Raw genomic sequence first — 27,375 nt, forward strand, 5'->3', positions numbered from 1 at the left:
TATAAAATTTTACACATATGCATTTATATTTATGTATAATACTTTGTTTTACGTACATACTTGTTGATTAATTTTTAAGATGTGATGTCTTTTTCATTGTAATGCGCATTGAGCATCTTTTAGGAAATGGAAATGCGCAGTATAAATGCTATTTATAATTATTATTATTATTAAACTTTACTTTGTAATTGCAGTGCGGCTATTTATTTTACAGTCTAATGACAAGTATTTTAGGAAGGACTAGTGCTGAACTGAGCAGGCTTTACAATAACTGCGGTAGAGTGTGTTAAAAAATTGAGTTCCATTCTTCAGTCAGGAGAGTTAAGTTACTTTAGAATCCTAAAACCTATACTGAAATTAGTCATTTGATTTACGATACAGTGGAATCAGGCACTTGTCAATTTTTGGGCATACATGGAGTTATTAAGGTATCATCTGAAAGCTTTTCATTTGTTTTGCTTTCAATGAAAAAAAATATGCATCTCTATCTTGAATAGAAGTGAAGATATTTGTGACTGAAGAGGGTGAGGTCGTCTGGTTTCAGTGGTAAAATTAGCAAGAAAATGGCCGCCAAAGTTTGGTAACTCCAATACCTAAAGAGTCCTTGAAAACCGAAAAATGACATATTTTGCGCCTTTAATCAATGTCTTTCAGTAAAATGTATGGACATAAAAGGGTTTGAGCCAAAAAAACAAAAATTTGATAAAAATTGCTTAACTGGCGGAAACCTGCCCGTTTCTCCGATTTAGTTATTTTGATAAGTGTCTCATTTCATGATGCCTGACATATCTTATCAAAAGAAGAGCCAAAGCCAAAAAGAAAGAGCTTGACAGGTTGACTTAGCAAAGTACAACTGTAAACTAGATAAGTGATTTTGAAGGCACCCTCTGAGTTTCTGTCATACACAGGAATATATCATTCCAGTACAAGACTAATAGAAATGAAACTTCTCTGATCCTGTGAATTGAAAAAGTTTATAATGACCTGCATAAATCTATTACTATTAAACAATGAATGAATGGCCCTCTAAATGAATTACAGAAATTCAAATTAAATGAGAATTTCAACCAGCTCATATATCAAATACAGGGCGATCCAAAAAAAAGTATAGGCCTACAACTTTTCTGTAAATATTTTTTCCACACGTAAGCTTTGCGTTTCAAATTTGTACACACAAAATTTGGAATTCAAAAGGAATTTGGGATATTGGTTTTAGAGAAATCCACAGAATAGTTTTGCTCTACAGAGTGCGTAAAAAACAACCCGTTTTCACCTATGTCCCCATTTTTGTAGCATGACACACTAGTTCGCATTAAGCCTACCACTATAAGTCCCAACAATTGCACCATATCACAAGCTGTTTTTCCTCAAGTATACTTTGCCTACAGAGATCATGTTTAAGATAAGTAAAAAGCAGAGTGCTTTTCATATTAATTGAACATTACCTCACCACCAACTCATATCGTAGGTTTCGCTCAAGGTACGGAAATATTGTTTAAGTGCCCTTAAAAATTTCTTTGATGTCAAGGGCATAATATAGTGTAAAGCGCATAGAGCCTGCTGCTGAGCGGGGATATGCGCTATACAAATGCTATCTATTATTATTTATTAAGGGCAGAGATGCTCCACCAGTTAGGACTTGTAGAGAATCAGTACAAAAAATTCCCCAACAAAACTACCACTTCAGGCCATTCGCACCCCTTAAACATCACCAGGGTGTAGAATTCCGTAGATGAGTCCATAAGACGTCTCTCCGGAGATGATGTCTGCAGCTAGGATTTTCCTACACACCTCAAGATGGTTTGCATTCTCAAGGCAGATCTTCATCTATACTATGACTGTACATTTTCCTGTTCCTAAAGCTGATGTGAACCAGAGGATAGCAATGTGTTCATGATTCCTCGATCGTCTTGAAAAACGAGAACATTTAATTTCTTCAATGACATTTGCTGGTTCTTTGGCAAAGCCCATATATATATATTCACCTTTCAGGGAATATTATGTTCTCTTCACAAATACTGTAGGCAGGTGTACCCTGTGTGTGACTTAGAGTACTCTCATGGTAGAGAGGATCCTTGTGTTTAGTCACCACTGAACATTACGAACGGTTGGAGCATTTTGCGTTTATGGGTGGTTTTTATAAAAAAAGCCATTTTCCTTTTCTAAAATAAGTTTCTTCTCTATGAATTTTAGGTCAAATAAATTTCTTTTGAAAGAATTATGTCTTCCGAATTACAACATTCTATAGTACAAATTTCGTGCAAGATATTTAGAAAAAAAGTTGTATGTTGGTTGTTTTTTTAATCACCCTGTATAGACTAAAGGAGAGGCATGAATTATTAATATTATATACTGATCAAGATCTTTATAAAGTTCATATCACCATAATTTTATAAAACTAAAACAGTGCCATCCATCCTCTTACCTGAAGGAGAAGTGCACTGGCCTTACTATTTCTGCTGTCGGCAAATATAGATGGAGAAAAGCTGCATACAACAACACTGCCATAAACAAGATCGTGAGACAAGCCAGCGCCAAGACAACCAGTTTTTGAGCTGTAGTTTTCACCTTGGTAAGTATAAATTCTGCAATCACTTCTAGCACTGAGAATGTTTTCCTGAAGGGCCATGTTCCTAAAGCCCAAACTTGTGTGCAACCCCCTTGAAGAACTCCAGTGATGCGTTCTCGAAAAGCCATCATTCATTGATTCATTACATCGACTAGATCTAGATCTAGAAGTATCTATTTCTACTATCTTGAAGAAAATACGCCTCTACTCTAGGTCTACAATAATATTGATCATGCTTATTATCTACATCTAGAATCTAGACTAGACATCTACTATGCCACTATGGTCTATAGTAGTCAATATATTGAATATGGCCTATGGTCATGGAGTGACGCATTTTTTCAAAATCGTCCGAGACAATGTCACATTCTTTATCTTGCCAAACTGTGGTGGTGACCAAGGTAAGTCATTCCGTATGAGGCCAAGGCCAAGAAGGAGCGTTGTTCGTGCACTGGGCTATACTCCAAGTCCAAGTACAGTCACACCAGATCTCTAGTCTATTGTGTGCTGACTGCTATCTGGTTGAAGTCCAAATCAGATTTCCCCCATTCCGGTCTAAAAATAGAAACAAAAACATTGTCATGTGACTCTTCTTATCCCATATTGCTTACAGCTTTTACCACATATCAAATATGACAGAACATTTAATAATATGATGCCAAAATATAGACAAAATTATTTTTGGGAGATTGTGTAATTTTTATGATAATCCAATTTTGACCTAGATTCTAGATCTACTCAATCCTCTTGATTTTATACTTTTTTTTATAGGCTTGTAGGATTCCGGATATTGTATGCACACTGGGATATATCCAACCCGCCATAGTGTTGTTGGAAAACGCGTTTGGCAACACATCTTTAGAAATATTTTTAGGGTGTATTTCCTCGTCTATACTTCAGCGTATGGCACATTGACCAGTTTGGACAAAATACACAAGGTTTGTAGTTAGTTTCATAGTGCCAAAGAAAAATTTAACTCTTGTTATTTTTATAAGTGTCCGTTTTCTTGGCAATTCATTGTGACTGTGAGTAGGAAGCAAACAACTCCACTTCCACTTTAGTCTTTTGTCAATGACTGAGTGAATCGATGGTGGCACTAACTACAACATGTCAACAGTGGCAGAACGTGTTAGCCAGGCGTACACTTACGTTCTAGACTAGATCTAGATCTAGATTCTAGATCCATCTAGATCTAGTACAGGTGACTACTGTAACTGTTGACATGATTGATAAATTGTTCTGTCTTGTTCCTTCTACTTCTGCCAGTCGTAAGCTGTTTTAGTTTTGTAGCTTAGGCTTAGGCCTACCCTACTTTCTATTGATATTCTTTCGGATATTCTTTACTAATACTTGTCTTATAACTCTTGTCCTGCGTCTGTGCTGAGATGCGAATCTTATCAGCAACAGATTATGGCGGATGTTCGGGCAGGCCTCCGGGGGCACTCAGTGTGTACTGTTGAGTGTTGGTTTTACAGTAGTGCACGCGCCTGGAAACGTGTGTTTTCGCCAGGAATACCGTCTCGTGGGAGTGTGTTAATCGATGATGAAAATAACGCCCTATCTTTCGTAGCTTTCAATGTATAAAGTGTTTACCCCCTCTCAAGCTGTATAAGACATGGCCACCTCTATTCTCACCCGGAGTGAGAATAGTGCAGGCGAGTCTTGTGGCTATTCTCACCCGGTGCGCGTTCACCAAATTTTGCGTTCACCCTAAACCACAGAATTCTACACTGTGATAACAGAAAAATTGTAGAATTCTGTGCCGTGAACAAACGTTCCATTACAATTGTAGCCTACTAAAAGCGTACAATTTTGTTAGCAATGCCAATGAAAATTTAAATTTTCACTTTTGCCCTTTTTTTTTTGGAAGTGGCTATTCTCATCCGGGGTGAGAATAGAAAAACGATCTAGATTCTACCTCTCACCCCTGGTGAGACTTGCCAGCGTAGGCTATTCTCACCCGGTGCGAAACGAGACCTGCTTTTCCTCATTTTGGAATACACTGTCTATCGGTGTGGATGATCAAATTGATAAAAGCCAAGAAAAAATTACGTTATAGCACAAAAGTAAGCTAATTTGATTGTCCTCAAAGATGCTATGGCCATTTCACTGTTCGAATCGAGCCGAACTACGGGGGTCGCCATTTTGTTTTGCCCGGAAGTTCTCGCAAGATCTACTCCTCCCCTCTCTCTCTCTCTCTAGTCTGTCTCTTTCTGAATACTGTCTATCGGTGTGGACGATCAAATTGACCAAAACAAAGTTAAAAAATGATGTTAAAACACAAAAGTATATTTATTTGGTTGTCTACAAAGATGCTACGGCTATTTAACTTTTCGAATCGAGCCGAACTACGCGGGTCGCCATTTTGTTTTGACCGGAAGTTCTCGCGCTACTTAGGCACTTGGATATCGGCCCGCGCGGCCCGAGATTTTCGTTCACCTGCGGCCGCCGCGTTTTGTGTCAGAAATCGGGCCCCGTGAGGGGGGTACCTATTTGTTTTGTTTCGTTTATAGTGTTCTTTTCAATTTATGGATTACTTCCGCCTATCAAATTAAAGAGGAAAGAAAGGCGCGTATTATGGCGTTTTCCACTTCGGGATCGGTTGTGTGTGTTCGGAGTTACAAGGAGTTAAAAATAAGGTAAGTTCAAGCCTTTATATTTAAAGAGTATATCTTTTTTTTTTTAGGTACTCCTCACAGTCTTTTCTTCAACCTTTTATCTCTTTTATTTGTTAATTTCAATGTTGTACGTTGAGGCATAAGCGTGTGAGCCCTAATTTAAATAGGTCACTCTCCATGAATGGGCATGACCTATTATCGATCGCGCTGCTGAGCGTGAACCGGGAGGTCATGGCGGCCATTGCGGAAAGCGAACTTAACCCACGCTAACGTGTATTGTTGGCGTTTATTACCTCTTAAACGGCATTGAAGAATGTTTTATAGTAGAAGATATGATTCATTTTAAATTTTGGAATGTAATATGTATCACTGTTGTATAATTTTTATGAATTTGCACCATGTAACAATCAGTAAGGAGTCTTGGGTGGGGGGAGGGAAATGTAACAGCCTTGGCCTTGTTTTGTTTCTGTGTTACTGTCACTGTTAGACCATCGATTTCACGCAAGTTTTTACTTCTTTTGTGTGCTTATATTGTCTTTAAATATTTTTTCTTCTTAATTGTTTTTGTGTGTGCTTGTTATTTAAATATCTCTTTAAATTTTCATGTACTTTGTCCAGTTTGTTTTAAGATACATGTTTATTAGAAGATGTTTTTTCTCTTGTCTAGTCTACTCTAGTCATCTACACTCTCCCTTTACTAGAGTTGTAGTGTGAAAATGTCAAATTTCCATCCACTGCTCACAAATGAATTTATTTACTTCATTGATGAATTCATTGCTTTGCTTTTTTTTTTCTTTCCACAGCCCCTGATCACAACCTGCCACTGTTCCATTGGATTTATTGACAGCTCACCAGAATAAATCCTGACTTTAATTAAAATCCAGAAATGCTTGCGGAGTTGGTCGAATTCACAGAAAAACTTGTTTGAACAAGTTGCAAAAAAATTGAGCACTTAAGAAAGCATTTGTTGCAGACAAGAAAAAAAAATTGACATTAATTTAACAATATCAAGTTGGCAGACTGGGTGAACTAAACAATTGCCAGAAATAAAGAAAGAATAAATAAGTATCGTGACACAATTGCGTGCTTCAAAAAACATGTCATATTTCACAACTAATTGTCTTTGAAGAAGTTGAACATTTAAATAAACACAATAAAAATATAATGAAAAACTTGCTGAACAAACTGAAGTAATAAAATTAGAAGAGACTATTGTTTAACTTACAGGGCAATCTCATGAGTTAAAGATGTAAAAGAGAAATCAAAGATAAAGACAGAGTAATTGATCATTTACATGACAAATTAAAACATGAAAGAAACATTCTAACAATAACATGCAAAATGAATTTAAAAAACAGTATTATCATGAATTAAGGTAGACTAAAAAACACTAGTTTGCAGCAGCTGTAGACACAAATGTTAACTTTAAAAACTGCTATGCTCATCTTATTTTAGGCGACCAGCTGTTTTGTTAAAATATACTATATTTTTTAATCAGTTTTTTGTTAATTCTACTGATATTTGATATGTAGATGTTCCAAAAGAAAGGCCTTAAAAAGACCTTCAAAATGATACCTCAATTATTGATGTAGCTTAATTTATAAGAAAGTTATGGCAAAATATATTGACCGCAGGACGATGCGGTCACGTTACACAACACAGTGTTACATAATATTACCCAATATTACCCACCACGATATATTTTAAAAATATCGTCTGACTGTTATTTTGTCCTCAATATCACAAGGTTTCAGAAAATGTTTGGTTTTAGCATGTACGCAGCAGCATATTGAAGCAGCTTACATTTCCCTTATTGTCCTTGCTGTTTCGATCACAAAAATTGCCTTTTTTTTCTATATAGATGTTATCCCCTCGAAAAGATCTTTAAAATGCAATATCTCAAAAACGGTTCAACATAGAGCAATAACTAAGGTAGCGTTGGAATCGTGTCACTGAGCTCTTTGCATTGGTATTGTTTTTAAAGCAATTTGAAAGCTTTGAAATTTTTATCCAAGTGCCTACGCTACTCCTCTCTCTGTCTCTTTCTCTCTCTCTCTCTCTCTCCACTGCCCACATACAAAATTGTACGCTTTTAGTAGGCTACGGTTGTAATGGAACGTTTGTTCACGGCACAGAATTCTACAATTTTTCTGTTATCACAGTGTAGAATTCTGTGGTTTAGGGTGAACGCAAAATTTGTTGGCCTAGATCTAGGCTATAACGGTGAACGCGCACCGGGTGAGAATAGCCAAAAGACTAGCCTGCACTATTCTCATCCCGGGTGAGAATAGAGGTGGCCTTTTTTTTTTGGTACCTCTAAGAAAGAATTTTCAATTCTAAGAATTATGCTTCTTGAATTTTGAGAATCGGTTCATAAATAAAAAAGTTATGGGGTTGTAAAGGTCGGCAAAATATGGATGACCCACATATACGAAAATACTCCTAAAAAGTGGACCACGCAGTGTCAGTAGCAGGTTCTGTAAGAAAATCGACGATATCTAGGTAACTAATCGGAGTGTTCGAGAGAAACTTGGCTACTCAGTGTGTTTTCGAGTGTAGAAATCATTTCTGCAGTCAGATTTACTACCAATTTCGTAGTTATTTTGTTATAATTAAAATTGTGGTGTACATATTACCATTTTGCGAAAAAGGGGTGTCGGGATGAGTCCATTTTATTTATAGCATCGTATCACAACATGGGATCTTTGAGAATATATGTCGGCAGCGTGACTAAATAATTGCAAAGCTTTTTATGATGACTTTAGACCATGCCAATCGTAAAAGATAAGTTAATTCAATCTAGCATGCCGTACAATTAAAAATTATTTTTCCCCGTTGAGACGCGAACACCCCGAGAAGAGATAACCTCGCCTCGGAATACCCCCATTGTGATGTTACAGGGGAATAGAGAGAAAAACAACCGGATGCGCGCGCCCGCCATTGCCCTATTTCAAGTGACCAATGAACGGGCCCGGAATAGTCATGCGGGGATTTGTAGGTCACATACATTTGTCACGAGAGTGAGGGGAAAATGGCTGGTCTCCGTGCGAAGCAGCTTTGGATAGGGGGGTAGTCGTGCATTTATGATCGGGTCTAAACAACTACTTGACACAGAACGTTAAAATTTGAGCACACTATAGAGGATAGATAGATCTATTACCATCTCGGCGTTGAAATTCAAACTCCTTATAGTTTTTGGTGTACACGATACGAAAGTGTTCCCGACACCAAAAGTATAGGTTAATTTATGTGTACGAACTTCAACGTTCACATATCATTAGTTTGCCCTATTTTCTGATTGGTTGCCGAGTTTCATTCGGATTGGTTCGGAAATAGAGCAGACCGAGGTTGACAAAGTTAGTCACCTACGCTTCGGCCGGGTCCGCAAATTCGCCCGTAAACGGGGACCAAATTTTCGCCTCGCGGGAAAGCCCGATTGGCATTGCTAATTTTGTCTGGGCAGTGGAGAGACAGAGAGAGAGAGAGAGGAGTAGCGCGAGAACTTCCAGGCAAAACAAAATGGCGACCCGCGTAGTTCGGCTCGATTCGAAAAGTTAAATAGCCGTAGCATCTTTGTAGACAACCAAATTAATTTACTTTTGTGTTTTAACATCATTTTTTAACTTTGTTTTGGTCAATTTGATCGTCCACACCAATAGACAGTATTCAGAAAGAGACAGAGAGAGAGAGAGAGGGGAGGAGTAGATCTTGCGAGAACTTCCGGGCGGGTGAGAATAGCCACTTTCTTCATGAAATGTATTTTTTTTTACAAAAACAACCGAGAACAACTCTCCATGCATGTTGCTTACAAACTTGACCCATCACTCACAAGATTGACCCATTGATTTTGGCCTGAGTGGGTCAATTGACCCATAGTCACTCATATAAAAAATGAACCCTTGGTATGTCATTGTAATGTTTACAATACAGGTTTGTTTACGGCACAATAAACATGTTGTCCCTAACATGAACCCACGAAGGCACGCGGCTTATTTTTGTTCTTAATTTTGATTGGTTAAGCCATTCAAGAGTAAAATTTTCCTTTACAGAACCAATAATAGCAACAAAAGGTGACCCTATATTTGCTCAAAAGATACTTTTTTTCCCCCAAATTGACAATAGTCGCCTCCCGCGCTTGAGAGCTGGCCCACCTCTTGGCAATTTTAGTCGCCTCTCGCGCTCAGTGGAGTGAGAGAGGTAGGCGAGTTCTGTCGCCTGGAGTGCTCAGTGACAGGGGGGTGATGCTGGAAATTAAAAAACCGGGTGAGAATACTAGGCTGTCTTGAGAATAGTATCCGTTTTATTCTCACTTAGTCCCTGTTTGCGGCTGAAGTTTTGGACCTGGTCGGAACGTAAGTGGACTAACTTTCTCAACCTCGGTCTGCTCTATTTCTGGACCAATGGGAATGGAACTTTGCAACCAATAAAAAAAATAGGACAATGTGGACTTTGAAGTTCGTACTCATAAATTAACCTATATTTTTCATATCAGGTGTACCGAAAACTAAAAGGAGCTTGAATTTCAACGTCGAGAAGGTAATAGATCTATCTTTCCTCTATAGTCAGGGTTCCCGCGGCCTCTTTGAATTCAAGGAGTCCTTGAAAACTGCTTGAATTTGCATTCAAGGAAAAATCTCCTTGAAAACTCCTTGAATTCGCATTCAAGGAAAAATGTCTTTGAAAACCCCTTGAATTTTGCCAGATCGGACAGGAACACAGGGTGATTACCAGGCCCCGGGAATCCCGAATCCCGGGGGCCCCTGAGTTAATTTTTGCCGGTCGCGATTGTGATATAATATAATATTCATTCGGCTTTTCCCAGCCCGAGAGTATGTTACCCGCGCACAGGCGGTTATGGCGGCAACAAGTGGAAGTGTATGTACGGTACCGAAGCTCGATCGGGAAAATCAAGATCTGCTTTCACTTTCGTTACCGCCCAGAAATTTGCCGGTGGGGCCTATAGTAGTCTGAGAGCGCCGCATTTGTAACATGCAGGTTCTGCATTACAAACGCGGTGTCGCCATGAAAACAACTCATTTGTACTGTGCTGTCGCTTGTGAAAAAACAAGAAAGAAAAAGTGAGTTATACATACAAGCTTCTTGTCGGGCCCGCCATCGTGACCGGTCATTGAACCTGTGCGTTTTCGTCACTTTGTGAGTATCGGCGGTGGGCAATGGTTGAGGTCACCAAATTCTGAGCGCTGCGAAGTATAGGGCTCGGGAATGTGGGTATTAATATTATTGATTTTTTTTAAAAAGCCGCACGTAGGGGAGGAGGTTGGCGGGATATGGGGTTGAAGGCAACACCGGATGACAATAACTGAACTTGGAAGCAGATTTTACTTTCCAGAATTTTGATTGCTATTAGATCTAAATCTAGATCTTGATCTCTCTGCAAAGCGCGCGTTGCTGCAGGCCTTGTGTGGAATCTGGATCTGTCTCACTTAAATCTTGTAAGCCGTGTTTTTTGGGGTTTTTTTTTTACTAAAGGGTTCCCGTTTCATAGGGCAGGTGATACTTGATAGTAAATTATATGTATTGTACTATATTCTATATTCTAGCTTTCTGATCAAGATTCGCAGGTTTTCAGTGTCACTGCATCTTGCCCTCCCACTGTTAGTTCTTACACCTCTCACACTGAATAGGTCTACTTGAGCCATTCATGTTATTACTCTACTTTGAGTTTGAGCAATAATTTTTGTCTTTCACGTTTATTATATAAACTTTGACTCCCAAACTGGTTCTTGATGGACGATATTCTGGTTCTAGACCTTTTCTCAGGCTTAAAGCAAGATTCATTTTTATATAGTTTATATAGAGGCGAATATGATGAGGGGAAAATATAAATAAGTATAAGAACAGACTGAAATACCTACCTAAGTCACAGTACCCCAGTGCCATACTGACATTTTTGTTGACTGGATATAATGTACCTACATGGGTGCGCACGCGCGTGTGTGTATATATTACATATAAAATGAAAATGGAGCATGCACTGTCATTGTTGTGTAATATGCCCCTGGAGAATGGATGAGCCCACCTGGAAAATTGAAAAGCCGGGTTGGCAGTCACCCTGGGAACAGTTTTTGTTGGAAATCGAAACTATGATATGATTCCTTTCTGACAAGTGTAGGCCTATCGAAAATATGCTTTCGTCGTGAATTTCTTGACCAAACCTCCTTGAATGTTTAAAATTTCTCCTTGAAACCTCCTTGAATTTGATGGGAAGTTCATGGCAGGAACCCTGGATAGTGTCCTCAAATTTGAACGTTCTGTGTCAAGTACAGTCGAACCTGTGTAAGACGGCCATCCATTGTCAAGGATAAAAGTGGCCGTCTTAGGCAGGACTGATCAAGATGAAGAAAACAAACCCTTCCTTTCTGAGGTGGCGGCATTGTTGTTGTGGTTATAGCTATGGTAAAACAAACGCATAGGTCGCCACCACTCGGAGAACGAGCAACGCTTCTGTCACAAGTTCATGTTGGCGTCCATTGTTACTTTGTTAAAGACCGGGTAAACAGTGACCATTCATCTCACTTACGATTTGTGTATGAGATCTGAGCGGGGCTTAGGTGTTATGAGGGATCACACGCTTACCTCACCAGCAGTTGAAAATTTGTTACCTATTGGTCAACATTGAGAGGGGCCTACGCAACATGATCGGTTGGAGGGACTACCTAACAACAACGACAGGTGATTGGGTTATGACGGCTCGTCCACAACGCCAGGGGCCAATGCACAATTTATGACAAAATGTAATGGAGTCTCTAAGGTGGCCGTCTAAAACAGGTGTTATTGTTTGATGTGATAGGGGTTGTGTGTTAAAATATGGTGGCCTCGGCCGCGTTGGACAGGTGCCGTTTTACACAGTTAAATTATATTTTTTTAAACGCAAGGGGGGAAATGGAAAGTGGCCGTTTGTACAGGTGGCCGTCATGGCAGGTTCGACTGTAGTCGTTTTGTCCCGATCATAAATGCACGACTTCCCCCCTATCCAAATCGACTTCGCACGGAGACTGGCCATTTTCTCCTCACTCCCTCGGCAAATGTATGCGACCTACAAAGGGCCTCTGCAGACTCGCGCTTTCGGTTGTTTTTCTCTCTGTTCCCCTGTAACATTGCAATGGGGGTATCTGAGGCGAGCGGTGTTGGCATCTAAACGGGAAAAAAGTCATGCTGGATTGAATTAACATTTTTTTGAGGTTGGCATGGTCTGAAGTCATCAAAGAAACATATATAGACACGCTGCCAACATATTCTTTAAGGTCCCATGTTGTGATAGGATGCTATAAATAAAATGCTCTCATCCCGACATCCGTGTTTATTTTCTGTTGTTACGAAAGTTGGCAAGTATGATATAATTGTTGAGAACCTAAAACAGTCTTTCCACACATGCCCTGTTTGTTTCTGTGGAATAATTATTGATTTTTTAAAAGGTTTCAGTGCTCAAATGTTAAATTCTTCTAAGCTTTGTGCTTCGAATTCATTAAAAAAAAAAAAGACCAAAGATTTCATTATTTTATGCCTAAACGTTTTTCTAGCCAAATAATTTACCCTATATTTACTCTTTGAGGCCTCACTTGTCAATGTTTCGTACTAGCTGCAACATGCAGCAATGTTTTGTCTTCAGTTGGAGTATGGACAAATGAGCCCTAGAAATTTAGATGAATAATAATAATTTAGAAGTTAAAAAATAAAATGAAAATCAATTTTAAAATCTGACTCTGGCATTCTGGGCTAAGGCTTTATTATTTTTTTTAGTAAAGACAGCTTTTTTTTTTTTTTAAAGGGGGTTATATAGTAATACTTTTAAAAGATTATGAATACATATTTTGATATTTTAACCCACACCCTCATACCCCTCTCTCTCTCTCTCCTAGGATGGCTCTTGACTACGGTGGGTCAAAATCCTCCTATCCAGGTGTGACAGGACCCCTGAGTCTCACAGAGCCTAAGCCTTATGACTTGGAGCTGACAGAGAAATTAGTGGATGCTCTTCGTCCTCATGATGTGTTTGAAAGTGAAGCTGAACTGAATCATCGGTAGGACATAAGTTATTATAAGACTTGTTATGTTGAGGGCTCAGTTTTAAAGATCTTTAGGTAGCTTTACTTTTCTTTTTAGCAGTGGGATTTTTTTGTCTTGTATGTATGCTAGACTTTGTTGGGGGTTTTTTTGGCGGATGAACTCTTTTATCATAGCTAGACCAATTTGATGGTACTGTTGAACTTGTCAAAGACAGTCACCTATTATTGTGGAGAAAGTGGTTCTTTTAAACAGGTGGATGCCTTGGGTCATTAGAGCTGGTTTGACTATACTTCTTTTTTGCAGGTCTTCATGGTTCCCATTATTATGGTGTTTTTTACTGTAGGCTTAGTTTTGAAGTGCTTGTAAGAGTAGAACATTGGTACACATGATTATGGTATGCTGCTGCTACATTTTGTCAGGAGGCTCAAATATATATCTGTAGTTTTGAAATATGAGTGTAAGTCCTTTTTTTGGGATTGGACTGAAGGTCTGTTAAAATGTCATTTCATGATTCTGCCTGGGAAATTTGAAAGAATGTGGTTTTTTATTTTGCGTTTCAGGCTTGAAGTTCTTTCCAAGATAAACAACATTGTTCGTTCTTGGATCAAGGATGTAAGCAGACAAAAGGTAATCTTTGCTTCTGCTGATTTTCATACCTCGTTAGGAACAAATGATATATTTACTTCACATTTATGTTGTATTTTCTCGCAATTGTGCTTCCATGACATTGTTGCTATCATAAGGTTTTATTCTGTTCTTACTGTTGGTACAGCTCCTACATAAAATGCATATTTATTTCACTAAGATGTGTAATTTTTTGGACATTGTGAATGTATGATACAAGCTTACTAATTGTCAGAAAGATGTCATTTTTCACTGGAAAAGTGTAGTGTATTTAGAAATGAAATTTGAATTTTGAACTTTTTTTTTGTTTTTTTGTTTTTAAGAAATAACTGTGACTCCATTCATGGTAGCTCCATTTCTTTTGTTTCTTTGTCTTCTCCTTAAATACCTGACAGTGCCAATCAATATGAAGGACAGTTTTCATCTTACCACTTTTCTTCTACGTAAGCATAGTTACATGTCCAGTTGGTCTACTTTTAGTATCGCTTTTGGTGTATTTACTCTGTATATATGCTCTGTATATTGTGAATTTTTCCTTTCAAAGTAACAAGTTATTTTGCATCATGTCTCCTGCAGAACAATATTAGAGACACGCATATTGACACATATGGTGGCAAAGTGTTCACCTTTGGATCCTACCGCATGGGTGTGCACACTAAAGGTAGGCCAGAGATATCGGAGAACTCTCTTCAGGGGGAAAACTCTACCACTTTTCTTGGGTGTGTGCTTGTTGTCCTTGTTTATGCTTTTGTTATGTTTTGCTTTGTGAATGGAAGGCTGAAAGAAGGAGCAACAGCAAAAGTCAAAAATGCTCTCTCTGTAAGTGTACACTAGTTTTGCTTGTGGCCTTGTTTGATTTACTTCAGGCGTTCCTGTGAATTGCTATTCTAAGCTTCTAGCGTTATTTTTATTATAGTTGTTCTGTGCCTACGCGTGAATGAAAATAATCTCTGTGTGTGTCTGTGCATAAATATATATTGCTTGAGAGGAAAGAAAGTAGTAAGAAAGGTTTTGAAAATGGGTATTCCAGTGTAAAGCGCATTGAGCTACTTTTTTTTTGGAAATGCGCTATATAAATGTTATATATTATTATTATTACTATCACAGTGAACCTTCCAAATATTTTGATCTTAGCTCTTCAAAATGACAAGATTATTGCTCAACTTCGCTCGATTTCCTTTTTCGCTTTGTTTTTACTTACCCATGTGTCTACTACCGCCGGTATAATGTTAGTTATTTTCTCTTCTTTATGTAATCTATTTTCACTTTGCTTTTTTGATTTTGTTTTATTGTTGCAACTTATTGTGCTGAAAGAACACTGACATCTATGGTGTAATATAAGGTTGGGCTGTTCACCATTATATGCAGAAAGCATGAGTACCATTCTTAAATTGAGCATTTTGGTCTGCCGGGGTGTTGTATCTTTCTCAGCCCTGGTCAAAGCAACTGGTTCCATAAATAATCTAGATTCTCTCAATGGAGACATAGAATGTTTCTATGTTCAATGATGATGTCAAAGTGTGGAGTTATCAAAGTGGTAGCCATTGATTGGTTGTAAACTTAGCTCAGCTTTTTGTAGAAAAGTAGTCATGTTGATGATGGCAGATGTATGTTATTTATGCAAAGAGTGTTTCTGTTCAAAATACCAGGTGCTGATATTGATACCCTGTGTGTAGCCCCTCGCCATGTGGAGAGATCAGACTTCTTCAAATCCTTCTTTGAGTTACTTAAACAGCAGCCAGAAGTGAGGGATTTACGGGTAAGTACATGCCGTGTGCGTAAGAAACATGTAGCGCTGAATAGATGAGAATTTTAAGGGTATTGCTAATTTGGAGCCTTGCTCTGTGTTTGATGTTTCTGTTATCATTTCCTTTAAACTAAATAGAGTTTTGGGGTTGTTATTCTCCTCAATGCATTTGTATTTCATCACGCTGGCTTTGGGCTTTTACTGACAGACTAAAAGGAATTTTTTTCTAAGCTATTCTAGTTGTGACATACTGTGCCTACACAACTTTCATTAGCCTAGTATAGTCATTATTGTGTCTTTGTAAAATTGAAACTGAACAAGATTTGGGGATTGTCTACAAAAAGATTCAAAGCTCATTTTTTTGTACGTGTTTTCTCTTCAACAGGCAGTTGAGGAAGCTTTTGTACCTGTTATCAAAGTGGAGTTTGATGGTATTGAGGTATGTGTTGTATATTGTTGTCTCAAAGTGTTCGGTTGATGCTTACTTTGTGACCTGCTCAGCTGTCTCTCAGAAGATGGGCTTAGACCTGCATGTTTGCCGACAATCGTCTGAAATTTGACAATCGCGACACGACCCGTGAGCCGGCCGATGCTATCGCTAGGCCCACCTGTATCGGTCAATGTGCGTAATGCGGGGCCTGGGCGACGTCGGCGTTTCCGACATAATTGTCGGAACCGGAGTAGAACTGCGAATACGAAAAAGGACGACGACCTAAATTATCTACTTTCAGTTTCGTGCTCGAGTGGCCATTTTGAATTTCGTTTGTTGACTTATTCAATTGTTCAGATCGTGTGGGTTCATTCAAGTCTGACTCACTCGTTCTACTAGATCTAGATTTATAGATCATTATAGACCTGAATGGAGAATTCATATTCCAATTCTATTGTGTCAAACCCTATCATAGGTTGTGGTGTAATATTAATGTTGGTAAAAAGCATTTCATCAGGTGCGTGAATTATTTATTTATTTCGAATCTAGACTCAGCTGAGTCCCTCTGTTCGCAATTGGATGCGGATTTCTAGTTCAAGGCCTATTCTTATTCACTTGTTCTACAAGATCTAGATCTAGATTTATTTAGATTACTAGATCTATATGGAGGATTCATATTCCAACTATTGTGTTATTGTATCAAGCCCTATTATAGCAATGTAGATGTAGGCCATATTATGATGCTCCTTGTTTGTTTTGGAGTGTGTTTTTTTTAATTTAAAAATTTTTAAATTTTGGACTTGTGCTGGCCTTTTTACCTGAGGCCCGTTGCAGGTTCTTTTTGGGGGTATGGTTAGGGGTGGTCGCTCGTTACTCGGAAGTTCTTCCTTATGACATCCACAAAAGCTCTTGTGGGGGGGGGGGGGGGGTGCAAAATTTTCAAACAATCTGGTTGAGGGTCACATGCAGGTCTAATGGGCTGTTTTGGTGTCAGGATAGTCTCAATGAGTGAGCTTGTGGCTCCTTATGATCAGGAAAAATGTTAATTCTTTGATATTGTTTAAATTAGCCTGTTTTATCACCAGGAAATCTCTCAAAATTGTATTTCAGCTGTAAATAAAAAAAGTTTTGTTATTGTAGTGTCTCTCCTTAATTTGGGTCTTTTGGCTTTCCTATATGTATGAATTCACAATCTTTAAAAAAAATTATAGTTTTAGCTTTTTAGTATAAAGTTAACTGTTTTTAAGTAAGTGTTGAGAAGGAAAGAGGGGGAAGGGGGGTGTCCATTTAAATGATGAATAAAAGTGTGTCATAATTATGTTTGTGTCTCTCCAGCTGGATATGTTGTTTGCACGACTTGCACTGCCCACAATTCAGGAAGACATCAATCTTGGAGATGAGACACTGTTGAAAAACCTAGACGAGAAAAGTGTGAGGAGTCTCAACGGTAATTGTCACGCCAGTTTTATTTTTAGAGTTTTCCTGCTTACTCTGGCTAGCTCATGGGTTGTCGTGGGTGTGATCACCCTGCTTCTGGGTCAGATTTGTGTGTATTGTGGAAAGCCGTTGATTAAAGGAATACTCCTTTGAGCAAAGTGGGAATCCTGATTTTGATCTTCAGTAGGACTAAGCAATATGGATGGATGGCTTTGAAAACTCTGTACAATGGAAACCTGTTTTAGCAGGGATGGTGGGACCAGAGAAAAAGTCCTGTTATATCAGATAATTGTGAAATCAGAAATGCAAGGGGAGTAAGCATTGGTGGACTAATCCAGTTGTATTTTTTATTAATGGGTAGTTTCCCTTGCCACAAGTACACGCGCACCCCCCCCCCCCCCCACAGGACACATTATTAAGCGTGCGTGTAACTAGGCTTAGGGCTAGATCGAAGCCTGCAACACACCGCTGCCTTCTCTCGCTTCACCCGCTGTGCGTGCTTGCTGTGACGTGGGCTTGCTCCATCTCTGCATATCTCTCTCTCTCTCTCTCTCTCTCTCTCTCTCTCTCCACTTTGTTAACGAGCCTTCGTCCCTGCTATAACCGATTGGGGTCCGATTAGGCCCTGTTATTGCAGATAACTTTAAATAGAGAAAAAGAGTAGGAAAAAAGGGGGATTTAAAAAATCCCTGTTATTATTTGGCCTGTTATATATGGTTTCCACTGTACCAATCAAGTCAAAAATGTTCCCGGATCCCAACCAGTTCCTTGTCCACCATTATAACTACTGAGCTAATAGTGCTCCTGTATGGGGGGAGGGGGGGTGTACAGTATTTGTAAGTGTATGAAGGGCACAAAATTTGTTAAAGATCGTTGAGAGTGTCTATGGTTATAACAAGTTTACAGCCTGGTACTCTTTTTTTTCAGAGTTGATTTGCTTTCTGTAAATTTTCTATTGTATTTTTATTTAAGTTTTAAAGCCAGGTTCATAATGCCTTACAAGTTTTTGTGCAACTCTATTCAGATTGGTTACAGCTTTTTACGTGGTTTCTTCTTCAGGTATACGGGTCACTGATGAGATTCTTCATTTGGTGCCAAACCAAGAAAACTTTCGCATGACTCTTCGAGCGATTAAATTGTGGGCTAAAAGTGAGTACCTGTGCCTTGTGAGGGTGTGCTTTCTTTGGGGTTTTTTTTTTAGGAGGGGGGGGGGGGGGGGCGTATGTGTGTGAATGTGATTTTTTAAAAAGTATCTATATGTAGATAAAGGTTAGTTTAATTATTTATGTGAAAGTGGAGTATAGTTGTTGTACCATGTGTAGTTGAAGGTTATCATGTGTAGATGGAGGTTTACACAAGTTGATGTACAGATGGAAATAACTTATGTAACTGTTTACAGATGTGGGTTAATTGATTCATTTTATGGGGAGGGGGGGGGGGTAACTGGTGTGTCTATGTAGATGGATTAATTCATTTAAAAAAATATATTAATGCTCCTTTTAATGGTCAATTAATTTTGAATTGAGAAAGAGCAATGGGCTAGAATCTTTTTTCTTCTTGTTCTTCTCACAGAGAAGGGTATCTATTCCAATGCCTTGGGTTACCTGGGTGGAGTGTCATGGGCCATGTTGGTGGCCCGGGTTTGTCAGCTGTACCCCAAGGCCGCTCCAGCCACTATTGTGCACAGATTTTTTCTGGTCTTCTCAAAATGGTGAGTGTTGTCCAGCTTTGAGCCTTTTTCTCAAGGGTTTGTGTTTGCTCAGTTTATTGAAGGTATGTGTATCGGTGTTGAGTACCTGCATGTTTGTAAATGTAATGCCCTTTGCTGTACATTATGTATCATCGTTTGTGATAAGACGGGGCTGACGGGTACACTTGCCTGTGTGCACGATGTTAATCGATTTTTGCACTCAATAGACTTATGTGTAGGTTATCTTCCTGTCCTAATGATTATTTTTGTTGTTTCCTTCATACGTGTTGATGGATGCTTTCCTGTTTTGTGGGTGTCAAATGAACAAATGTTGTAAAAAGTTTCATCTTATAAACTATTAGTTGTGGAGGATTATACGTCCTGTACTGCCAAGATGATTTTGACATGTGAGGTTTCCTCCTTTTCCCTTGTTGAAAGTAGGAACAACGTTATTGTTGGCGTTTTCTGTTTCAAGCTCCTTGTGTGGGTGGTTGGCGGATGCTCTGGTGTAGTTTGCTTCTTTCCTATCAAACATCTGTCGTCCATATTGCTCCTCCTTTTTTTCTCTTGTAACAACTCTAATCTTCTGCACTTATATGACCTTATTGTGTTGCAAGTGCCGTAAAACACTTACTAAAACAAGCGTCTTGTGATATATGTGTGGATTTGTTTGTGTTATATCCTTTGCAGATTATTCAATTGAAATTGTTTTCATATCCTTCCCAGGGACTGGCCATCTCCTGTGTTATTGAAGCAACTTGATACGGAAAACAGATTGGGCTTCCCAGTTTGGGATTCAAGAGTAAGTTCAAGGATTTTCCTTGTAAACTGGACATTAAATATTTTTTAAAGATAACGTATATGGGGTGAGGGGGGTCATTTTCTGAGGTCTCGTTGTCTATTGTACAGTATTGGCATGAAAACTTCAGATGGCTGTGTCAGTGATAGTGTATGTTTTTATTTATTCAAATCAAAGATTTTTACATGGGTTCAACCAGACATGTTGCCTTGTTACAAGGGTAAGTATTGGTCGCAGGGGAATGAAGTCATGGCATATAAAAATTTCCTTGTTTTCTTTTGTTTCAGTTTATGAAAAGAGCTTTCTTTTTCATTCAGTATGATTTTGCAATAATAGCTGTTATACAGAAGGCAGTCAAGAGCATGTTATTATTTCAGTTGGATTCATTTGTTGCCAGTCTGCAGATGACCCAGAGGGATTTCCCATTACTCTTCCTCATCTGTTTGACTAAGTCTTATCAGAGATTGGTTTGGTTTACGCTCATGTTACCGTATGCTGTTGCGAGCGCCGTAAAACTTTTACTTAAACAAAGAGATTGGTTTTATAAGCAGAGATTCTGGCCTTTCATATGAATCTCTTTTTGATTGTAAATGTTTTGCAACCCCCGTCAACAGTGTTTAATTCTGTTAGGGCCAACCTGGTTGAGTGGGATCTGGCATCTGAGCATTGTGGACTGGGGTGTCTGTGGACTGCCTGCCCACCCTGAGAAGGCCATTCATGTTGAGGATAGGGGGGTACAAGGAGTTTTCATGAGACTGGAAAGACCTGACTGCCCTGTGACCATGTAATTCCAGTAGGGTTCACGTTGCCCATTCCCCGCCACCAATGGCTACTGGCTAAAGTTTTCGACTCTTTCATGAGGTATCGTCCAAGTGGGAAAGCCATTGGATCGTCACATCCTGGGTCGTTGTGCCTTTACTAAGAGGTTTCACGGCCAGAAAGCAAGTCAGGCATTCCGCTCGGTCCATCCCCTGCACCCAGACACTCTCAAACTGGCTGGTACCTTCTCAGCCACCGAGGGTGTGTTGATAAAAGCAGTAGAGGTGTTAGGCAGATTAGATACCCACTCAAGGGAGAGTAGGGGTGTGTTAGTGAGGAGCATAGTATCTACCACGCATCGGTGGGTTCTGCCTCCTGCACCTTGTGGGGCCACACCTGCTCCCATCCTGTTGTTTTAACCCCTCTAGGAAACGGGGGGGGGGGGGGGGGTGGTTTGTTGGCGCCAACAATTCGCCAGAGCCGTGTCAGTGAGGACAGGGACCACCATGGGCAGGTACGGTTGGCTGGATTGGGAGAAGCTGTTTGAGACGCTTAAGCATTTCTCAATATTTAAATGAGACCCAGTCCTTGATCTGAGCAGACAGACCGAGATAACTTCCAAACTCACATCTTTTGCATGCAACAGCAAAGAGCTTAACCATTACACTATATGTTCTGGTAAAGAAGCCTGCATTATGTTGGAAGCAGCATTGTGCCCATACCATGTTGTACATCACCTTAATGTGGATTGTGTTGCTTTTCACTTTCAGATAAATGCAGCTGATCGTTTTCACTTGATGCCTATCATAACACCAGCATACCCACAGCAAAATTCCACATATAATGTCACACAGTCCACCCGTACCATCATTATGGATGAATTTCATGAAGGTAAGAAAAAGTAAACACATCTGGTTGAATGGCTGCAATAAGGTACACAGTCCCACCTCTTTTCTTTCCCTGTGTTGCCTGTCTGTTTTTAAAATTTGTGTTTGTTTTTTCTTCTCACTCCCCCCAAAAATGTCATGCTCATATCTGTGCCTGAACTGCAACAGGGAACTGCTCCTTTTTCTGTCCTAATCCTTACTACCGTCATTTTCCTCTACTTCTTTTGTATGTTTGTCACACTCTTGTGACCCGCTCTTTCCGGGGTGCCTTGACAGTCGAAGCAGACTTTGTGCTGTGGAAACTAGAGAGGTGGGCAGAGTAAGCTCGATTCCCTGTAAGGACTTTTTTGTTGACATTCACCCCTTGGCGCTCATATGACCTTATGCAGTTGCGAGCGCCGTAAAACCTCTACTAAAACTAAACTGCACTAAATGGCTTATATGCTCTCATTATCTTTCTCTTTTACTCTAGGTTGTATGTGTAAAGAGCGGGTTGTTGGGGGGCGCCACTAATTGGTTCTGTTTCTTTTTTTTTCACCTGCTTTTTCCATTTGTCTTGCTTCTATCCTGCACTTTGTGACCATTATTGTGTCAACATGCTTCTCTTTACTCAAATTCAAACTCGAGAGACACTTAAGCTATATGATTTTTGTTTTCCACTCTGGGATATTATAGGTGTCAAGGATTATAGTTCTTTGCCTGTGATATAAAACTGTTGTCTGTTCTCTTTTGTTATGTTGGTATCTTTAGTTAATTGAAATAAGTACATTATGTACCTTCCTCTATTTATTTTAGTAAGCTGAAAGTTTGACATTGTTTAGGTTGCTTGTTTGCGAAGTGTTGGATTTGAAGTTGAAGTTGTTGAGTGTTTAGCTGGTTTATTTTTATGTTTCTTCTAAAACTGACATTTTTTTTAGTCACACAACAGCTGTTTCTTTCACAGGTTTGAATGTTGTCACACATATTTATGAAGGAAGAGAGGAATGGAGTCGGTTGTTTGAGCCGTCTGACTTTTTCCACAAGTACAGGTATCAACAACTTTCTTGTCAGAACTGTTTAATATTAAGTATCATGTATTTGTTTTTTGTTTTTAATGGCATAGCATATTATTAAAGTAATTATTAGCATTCCAGTAGTTTGTTTGCTGAGAGTTGTTTTCCTGTTGTTTTGTTGTTCTGTAATGGGAGTCGGAGATGCTCAATTGTACTGGGAGTAAGCCCTAATAGTATAGAGTGCATCGGTGTTCAGTTAATTAAGAAAACGAATTTGTGCTTGTTCTAAAGTTGCTTGCCTTTTGTTCCTTTTGCCTTTTGCTTTGTTTGCAGTGCTTTCAATACTATTTGCACTTCCACCCACAGACATTACATCGTTGTGAAAGCGAGTGCAGAAGAGGAGCCGCATTATTTGGAATGGTAAGCTATAATTTTTAAAAACCTAAATTTTAGATTTCCTGCTTTCGTTTTTTGGGGGGTGGTTTTTTGCTAGAAAAAATGTGTTGTGATTGGGATAAAGAGACACCTCTCACAACTCCTTAGACTTGTTGAGAGGAGTCTTGTAAAGGAGTAAAAAGGCAATGGAAATCTGCAACTGTAAACTATGGTTTTGTACTTTCTTTTTAAATCTTGAATTTTCTGTTTTTACTAATTGTTAATTGTCAGGGTCAAATTTCATTTCACATACTTTCTACATCTGTGTCTATGTTATTTATGTTGCTGAGTTTTTAACTTCAAATGTTACTGTTAGTGTGGGTGTGAATTCAAGATGCTGCTGGAAGGTCATACTTTTCTTATCTTTGTATCTTATCTCAAGAATACCTGAGTTTTTTCTCATCGTATCTCCTCTTTTTCTCTCCATCTCTCTCTCCTTCCCTCCCTTATTCTCTCCCTCCTTCACTCTCAGTTGCGACAGACAGGGTTGGAGCAGCCCCTCTGCTAAATATTGTAAATTATGTTCATGATTTTAAACAGCTATTGTTAAAATTATAATCAATCTCTCTCTTTCTGACTTCTTTTAGGAAGGGGTATGTGGAGTCCAAGATCCGTCTGCTGGTGGGCAACCTGGAGCGTAATCCCAGCATGAAGCTGGCTCACATCATGCCGTACTCCTATGGCCCGATCAGCGAGAGGTAATTATAGGAACATGGTGGCGAATCAAAGCATGTTTAAAGATTTGCTTTCCACTTTTCTAGAATTCTTTGAAATTGAAGATTTTCCTCTATGACCAATTCTGACTTACTTTATTGAATTAGAATTTTGAAAATTATTTTAGTTTTTCGTGGCATTCTTTATGTTCAAGTGATTTTAATGTATCTTAAATTTTTTTTTTTTTACTGCAGTTATGTGGATGTAACAGCAATAGTCTTATAGGGACTTATTTCCTAGAAGATTTCAGTCTTTGGTTGTGTTTTCATTCTTTGGTGGTGCATGTTAATAGTTTTTCGAGTTAAACTGATTGGAGAAAAGTTTTCTTGAGATTTAAAATTTTCATGTAGACATTTCTTTTTGGTTTAGGATACTTAGGTTTGTTCTAGATCGTGGTTGCTGTTTTCTACTCGTCGAAAGTATCTCGTAATACCTGCAGGTTTTTTGTTTCGTTTTCAGTGAAGGCCAGTACATGTGCAAGTGGTTCATTGGTTTGTCATTTGGTCTGGTGACCCAAAGTTCTCAACCGGGGGCCAACGTTGATCTCACTTATGACATACAGTCCTTTTCAGACATTGGTATGTGTTGAATCTTACATTGAATTTTACTTGCCATTTATTGTCTGCATGTGTAGCATTATGTTCAGAATGTAATTTAAACTGAGGACTACAATTTTTTATGACAGTTTCTCTTTCATATTAACCATTCTGACATGAGGTCACATGCAGTTGCACTGTTTGGTGTGGCCTGACTAACCGATATTTGGTGTGGCCTGACTAACCGATGTTATGGCAAGTGGTGAAGTTGGGAAAACTTTCTATCAGTAGTGATGTTGAGAAGAATTTTCATGAGAATGAGATTCTCGGTGATAATTGTTTCTAAATGTGACCAATAAGTTTTTAGTAGGTTTCTATAGACACACATCTGTGAAATTCTTTTATCCTGAGTGTCTTATGTTCAGGTTGAAAGAGTAGATGAACGTGGAAAGGGGCAATGTCAGATGAGCAGCTCACGTTGATATAAGTTGTTTTTTTGCGTTCTTCCTTTTAAAAAAAATCTTTTCTTCAAATTATGAACGAGCATTGGTATTTTATCGGAAAGTTATTAGATTTGGCTTGGTAGTTAATGATAGTGTGATGTACATTTTTAACATTTTGTATTTTGATGTGTTGCAGTTCACAAACAAGCCATGCACATAAACCTGTACAAAGAGGGTATGAAAGTGGAGATTCAGTATGTTAAAAAGTAAGTGCGTTCAGTTTCCCTTATTACTAGGAACATAATCACGTCTTTCCTATAGACTTTTTTCAGCAGGTTCATGTGAGTGAGGTATAATATTTGCTTTTATTGAATTGCCTGGCTAATTGGCTTTGAAATGTGCCCTTGGTATTTACCAATGTGATTATCTGTGACGTCAAGTTATATAAAGCTGAAGATCATTGTCATTGGGAAAATGAGTTTTGTTGATTATCAGCGTCCTGGTGTACAGAACTGACTGCTACATATGCGTTGACAGATAGTTGAGAAAACCGTGTCTTGTCGCAAATTGAAATGAGTATCTGTACGTTTAATTCAACACTTAAAAAAAAACTCTCAAAAAACTTCTGTTCCTGTTTTCTTGTGTAAAACGAACTGACCCCTATACTATGTGTTGCATTCCAATGTCAGTAAATTGGAAAGTAAGTCACAGAGAGTGGATAGTCATTATTTCATGTCCCTGTTGTAATGCTATTTTAGTTTTATTGGTGCTGTGTTATCAACATAATTTGTGGTCTATAAGAGTAATAAGCAATATTGTGGGCATTCCTGGGAACAAATTTTAAGTAATTTTTATTCGGAGAAGAAAAAATATCCCTTTACTTGTTCCCTTTTTTTTTTCAGGAAGCATCTGCAACAGTTTGTCACGCCTCAAATTTTGAATCAAGGGCGGTTAAGAAAAAGGGTAAGTTATAACAAATTTCTCGGTATCTACCCTTAACTACTCTTACGCACACACACATGAGTTGAAAAAGAGATTTAATTGGTCAATATAGGGTGAAATAGGTTAGCCTTCCATGTCTTTGTTAAGTTTCCTTTTCCACTTTTGTACAAGTATCGAGGGCAGCCAATCCAGACTTACTTTGTAGGCTGCCAGGTTTCTTATGTTGTGGAAGTATTGCTCACCTTTGCCTTTGGTAGCAATTGTGTGTTTGTGCCCCTGTTTGGACTGTCAACATATTGTATTGTTTGGGTGCACACGGCAACGTAGGGTGTCTTTATTTTAGGGTGTGCTTTTGGTTTTTATTTACCAGTATTTTCTAGAGTAGATAAAGGACTAAAGAAGAACTAAGATCTTATAATAATTCCATTTCTCTGGATTTAAATATTTTGTTATGCCCCTGCAAGTACAAGTATGCTCCGCTCAAATGCACACTTTCGTCATGACAAGTGTTTTACTCTATACAATTTAGACGTACAAACGGACGGTCACTCCCTCTTAACGCACGCTCTGTTCCATGAAACACGCCGACAGGTAAATCTTGACAAAAGGAATTTTCACTACAACCTGCATAGCTTGCATAAGACAAACCTAGAACACCGGATATTTGGTGAGACTGCCCCTCACGCCGAACAGATAGGGCGTTTTCACATCCAACTTTCCACCAACACATATTCGCGAAATATTGGAGGGGTGGGGGACTCATGTGTTTTTTGATTGGCCACTGGAAATGCCTGTTTAATGAAGGTTTCTGACTGGTGTTTGGGTGACTGCGTATGTTTAGTTAGATCTAGGCGTATGATGTTTGAATACTGTAAAACACTAGATAGGCCTCTATAGGACAATGGAATTAAAGATTAGTCAAGTAAGCCTAATCCGCTGTGCTAGAAGAACTTATAAAGTACTTGTTCAACGAATCACAAGAGAATTGTTTCTCTGAATGTAGAGATCTATGATTCTGATGTCTTCCATGAATTTAGGGTCGGGACTGGTCGTTTGAGAAGCCACGTGGCTGGGCCATTATCTCTATGACTACCACCAACATTTTCCATTACATTGAGTGTGTCTTTCTGGCTTCACCCCGCCCATTCTACGCCTTTGTATTCTAAACCGCAGTCGGGGGATCCTTCACAAATTAGTCACGTGTTGTCACATTATTGGCCAAAGTGACCCCCACCCCAAGGTAGGTCACTAGAATATCAAGGAATTGAGATGACTGCGTCCCTCCCTCCCTTTGCACAGGTTCATGTAAACATACGCATAGGGGCCTTCCTGAACATTGTTCGTTTAGGTGGAGACTACTGTAATATAATAAGATAAGATACATCTTTATTGTCCAGATCCTGGCACATTGGTTTGGTGTTCCACCACGAGTACACACACGCACACGCACAAACACACACGCACACGTACACACGTGCCTGCACATGCACACACAAGTAGGCTTACAATCACATACATAATATAAATGAGCAGCAATATAAACAATAATAATCGTAAGCTAGATACACACTCAATGTTATTTTGATGCATGCTCTAAGGTCATAAGTACACTAAACAAGATAGGTGGTTAAGATGGAAGCATTTTGATAGATTATGCTAAAAATGACCTTCTGTATCTTTCTTTGTTACAGATCAGAAGCATGGGTCTTTTACTTCTGACTGATG

At 38.9% G+C, this 27,375-nt stretch overlaps 2 protein-coding genes across 3 annotated transcripts in view; one reads left to right on the forward strand and one right to left on the reverse strand.

Annotated features, from left to right (window-relative positions):
* The window catches only part of LOC101860170 (seipin), an 18,477-nt gene extending 15,336 nt beyond the window's left edge, over positions 1 to 3,141 (reverse strand). For both annotated transcript variants that reach the window (XM_005097855.3, XM_035969656.1), the window contains exon 1: positions 2,426 to 3,141. In XM_005097855.3, coding sequence (XP_005097912.2) covers positions 2,426 to 2,700 — 275 coding nt within the window. In that variant the 5' untranslated portion in view covers positions 2,701 to 3,141. The remainder of the gene's footprint in view (positions 1 to 2,425) is intronic.
* A 219-nt stretch (positions 3,142 to 3,360) lies between these two features.
* The window catches only part of LOC101860412 (poly(A) polymerase beta), a 38,454-nt gene continuing 14,439 nt past the window's right edge, over positions 3,361 to 27,375 (forward strand). The window contains exons 1-17 of the mRNA XM_005097856.3: positions 3,361 to 3,507; positions 13,068 to 13,229; positions 13,776 to 13,842; positions 14,416 to 14,500; positions 15,489 to 15,598; positions 15,972 to 16,025; positions 17,352 to 17,463; positions 18,513 to 18,602; positions 19,026 to 19,164; positions 19,870 to 19,945; positions 21,472 to 21,592; positions 22,532 to 22,616; positions 22,947 to 23,000; positions 23,603 to 23,713; positions 24,189 to 24,307; positions 24,905 to 24,974; positions 25,611 to 25,671. Coding sequence (XP_005097913.1) covers positions 13,069 to 13,229; positions 13,776 to 13,842; positions 14,416 to 14,500; positions 15,489 to 15,598; positions 15,972 to 16,025; positions 17,352 to 17,463; positions 18,513 to 18,602; positions 19,026 to 19,164; positions 19,870 to 19,945; positions 21,472 to 21,592; positions 22,532 to 22,616; positions 22,947 to 23,000; positions 23,603 to 23,713; positions 24,189 to 24,307; positions 24,905 to 24,974; positions 25,611 to 25,671 — 1,515 coding nt within the window. The 5' untranslated portion in view covers positions 3,361 to 3,507; position 13,068. The remainder of the gene's footprint in view (positions 3,508 to 13,067; positions 13,230 to 13,775; positions 13,843 to 14,415; positions 14,501 to 15,488; positions 15,599 to 15,971; positions 16,026 to 17,351; positions 17,464 to 18,512; positions 18,603 to 19,025; positions 19,165 to 19,869; positions 19,946 to 21,471; positions 21,593 to 22,531; positions 22,617 to 22,946; positions 23,001 to 23,602; positions 23,714 to 24,188; positions 24,308 to 24,904; positions 24,975 to 25,610; positions 25,672 to 27,375) is intronic.

Source organism: Aplysia californica, unplaced genomic scaffold, assembly GCF_000002075.1.
Source record: "Aplysia californica isolate F4 #8 unplaced genomic scaffold, AplCal3.0 scaffold00165, whole genome shotgun sequence".
NCBI lineage: Eukaryota > Metazoa > Mollusca > Gastropoda > Aplysiida > Aplysiidae > Aplysia > Aplysia californica.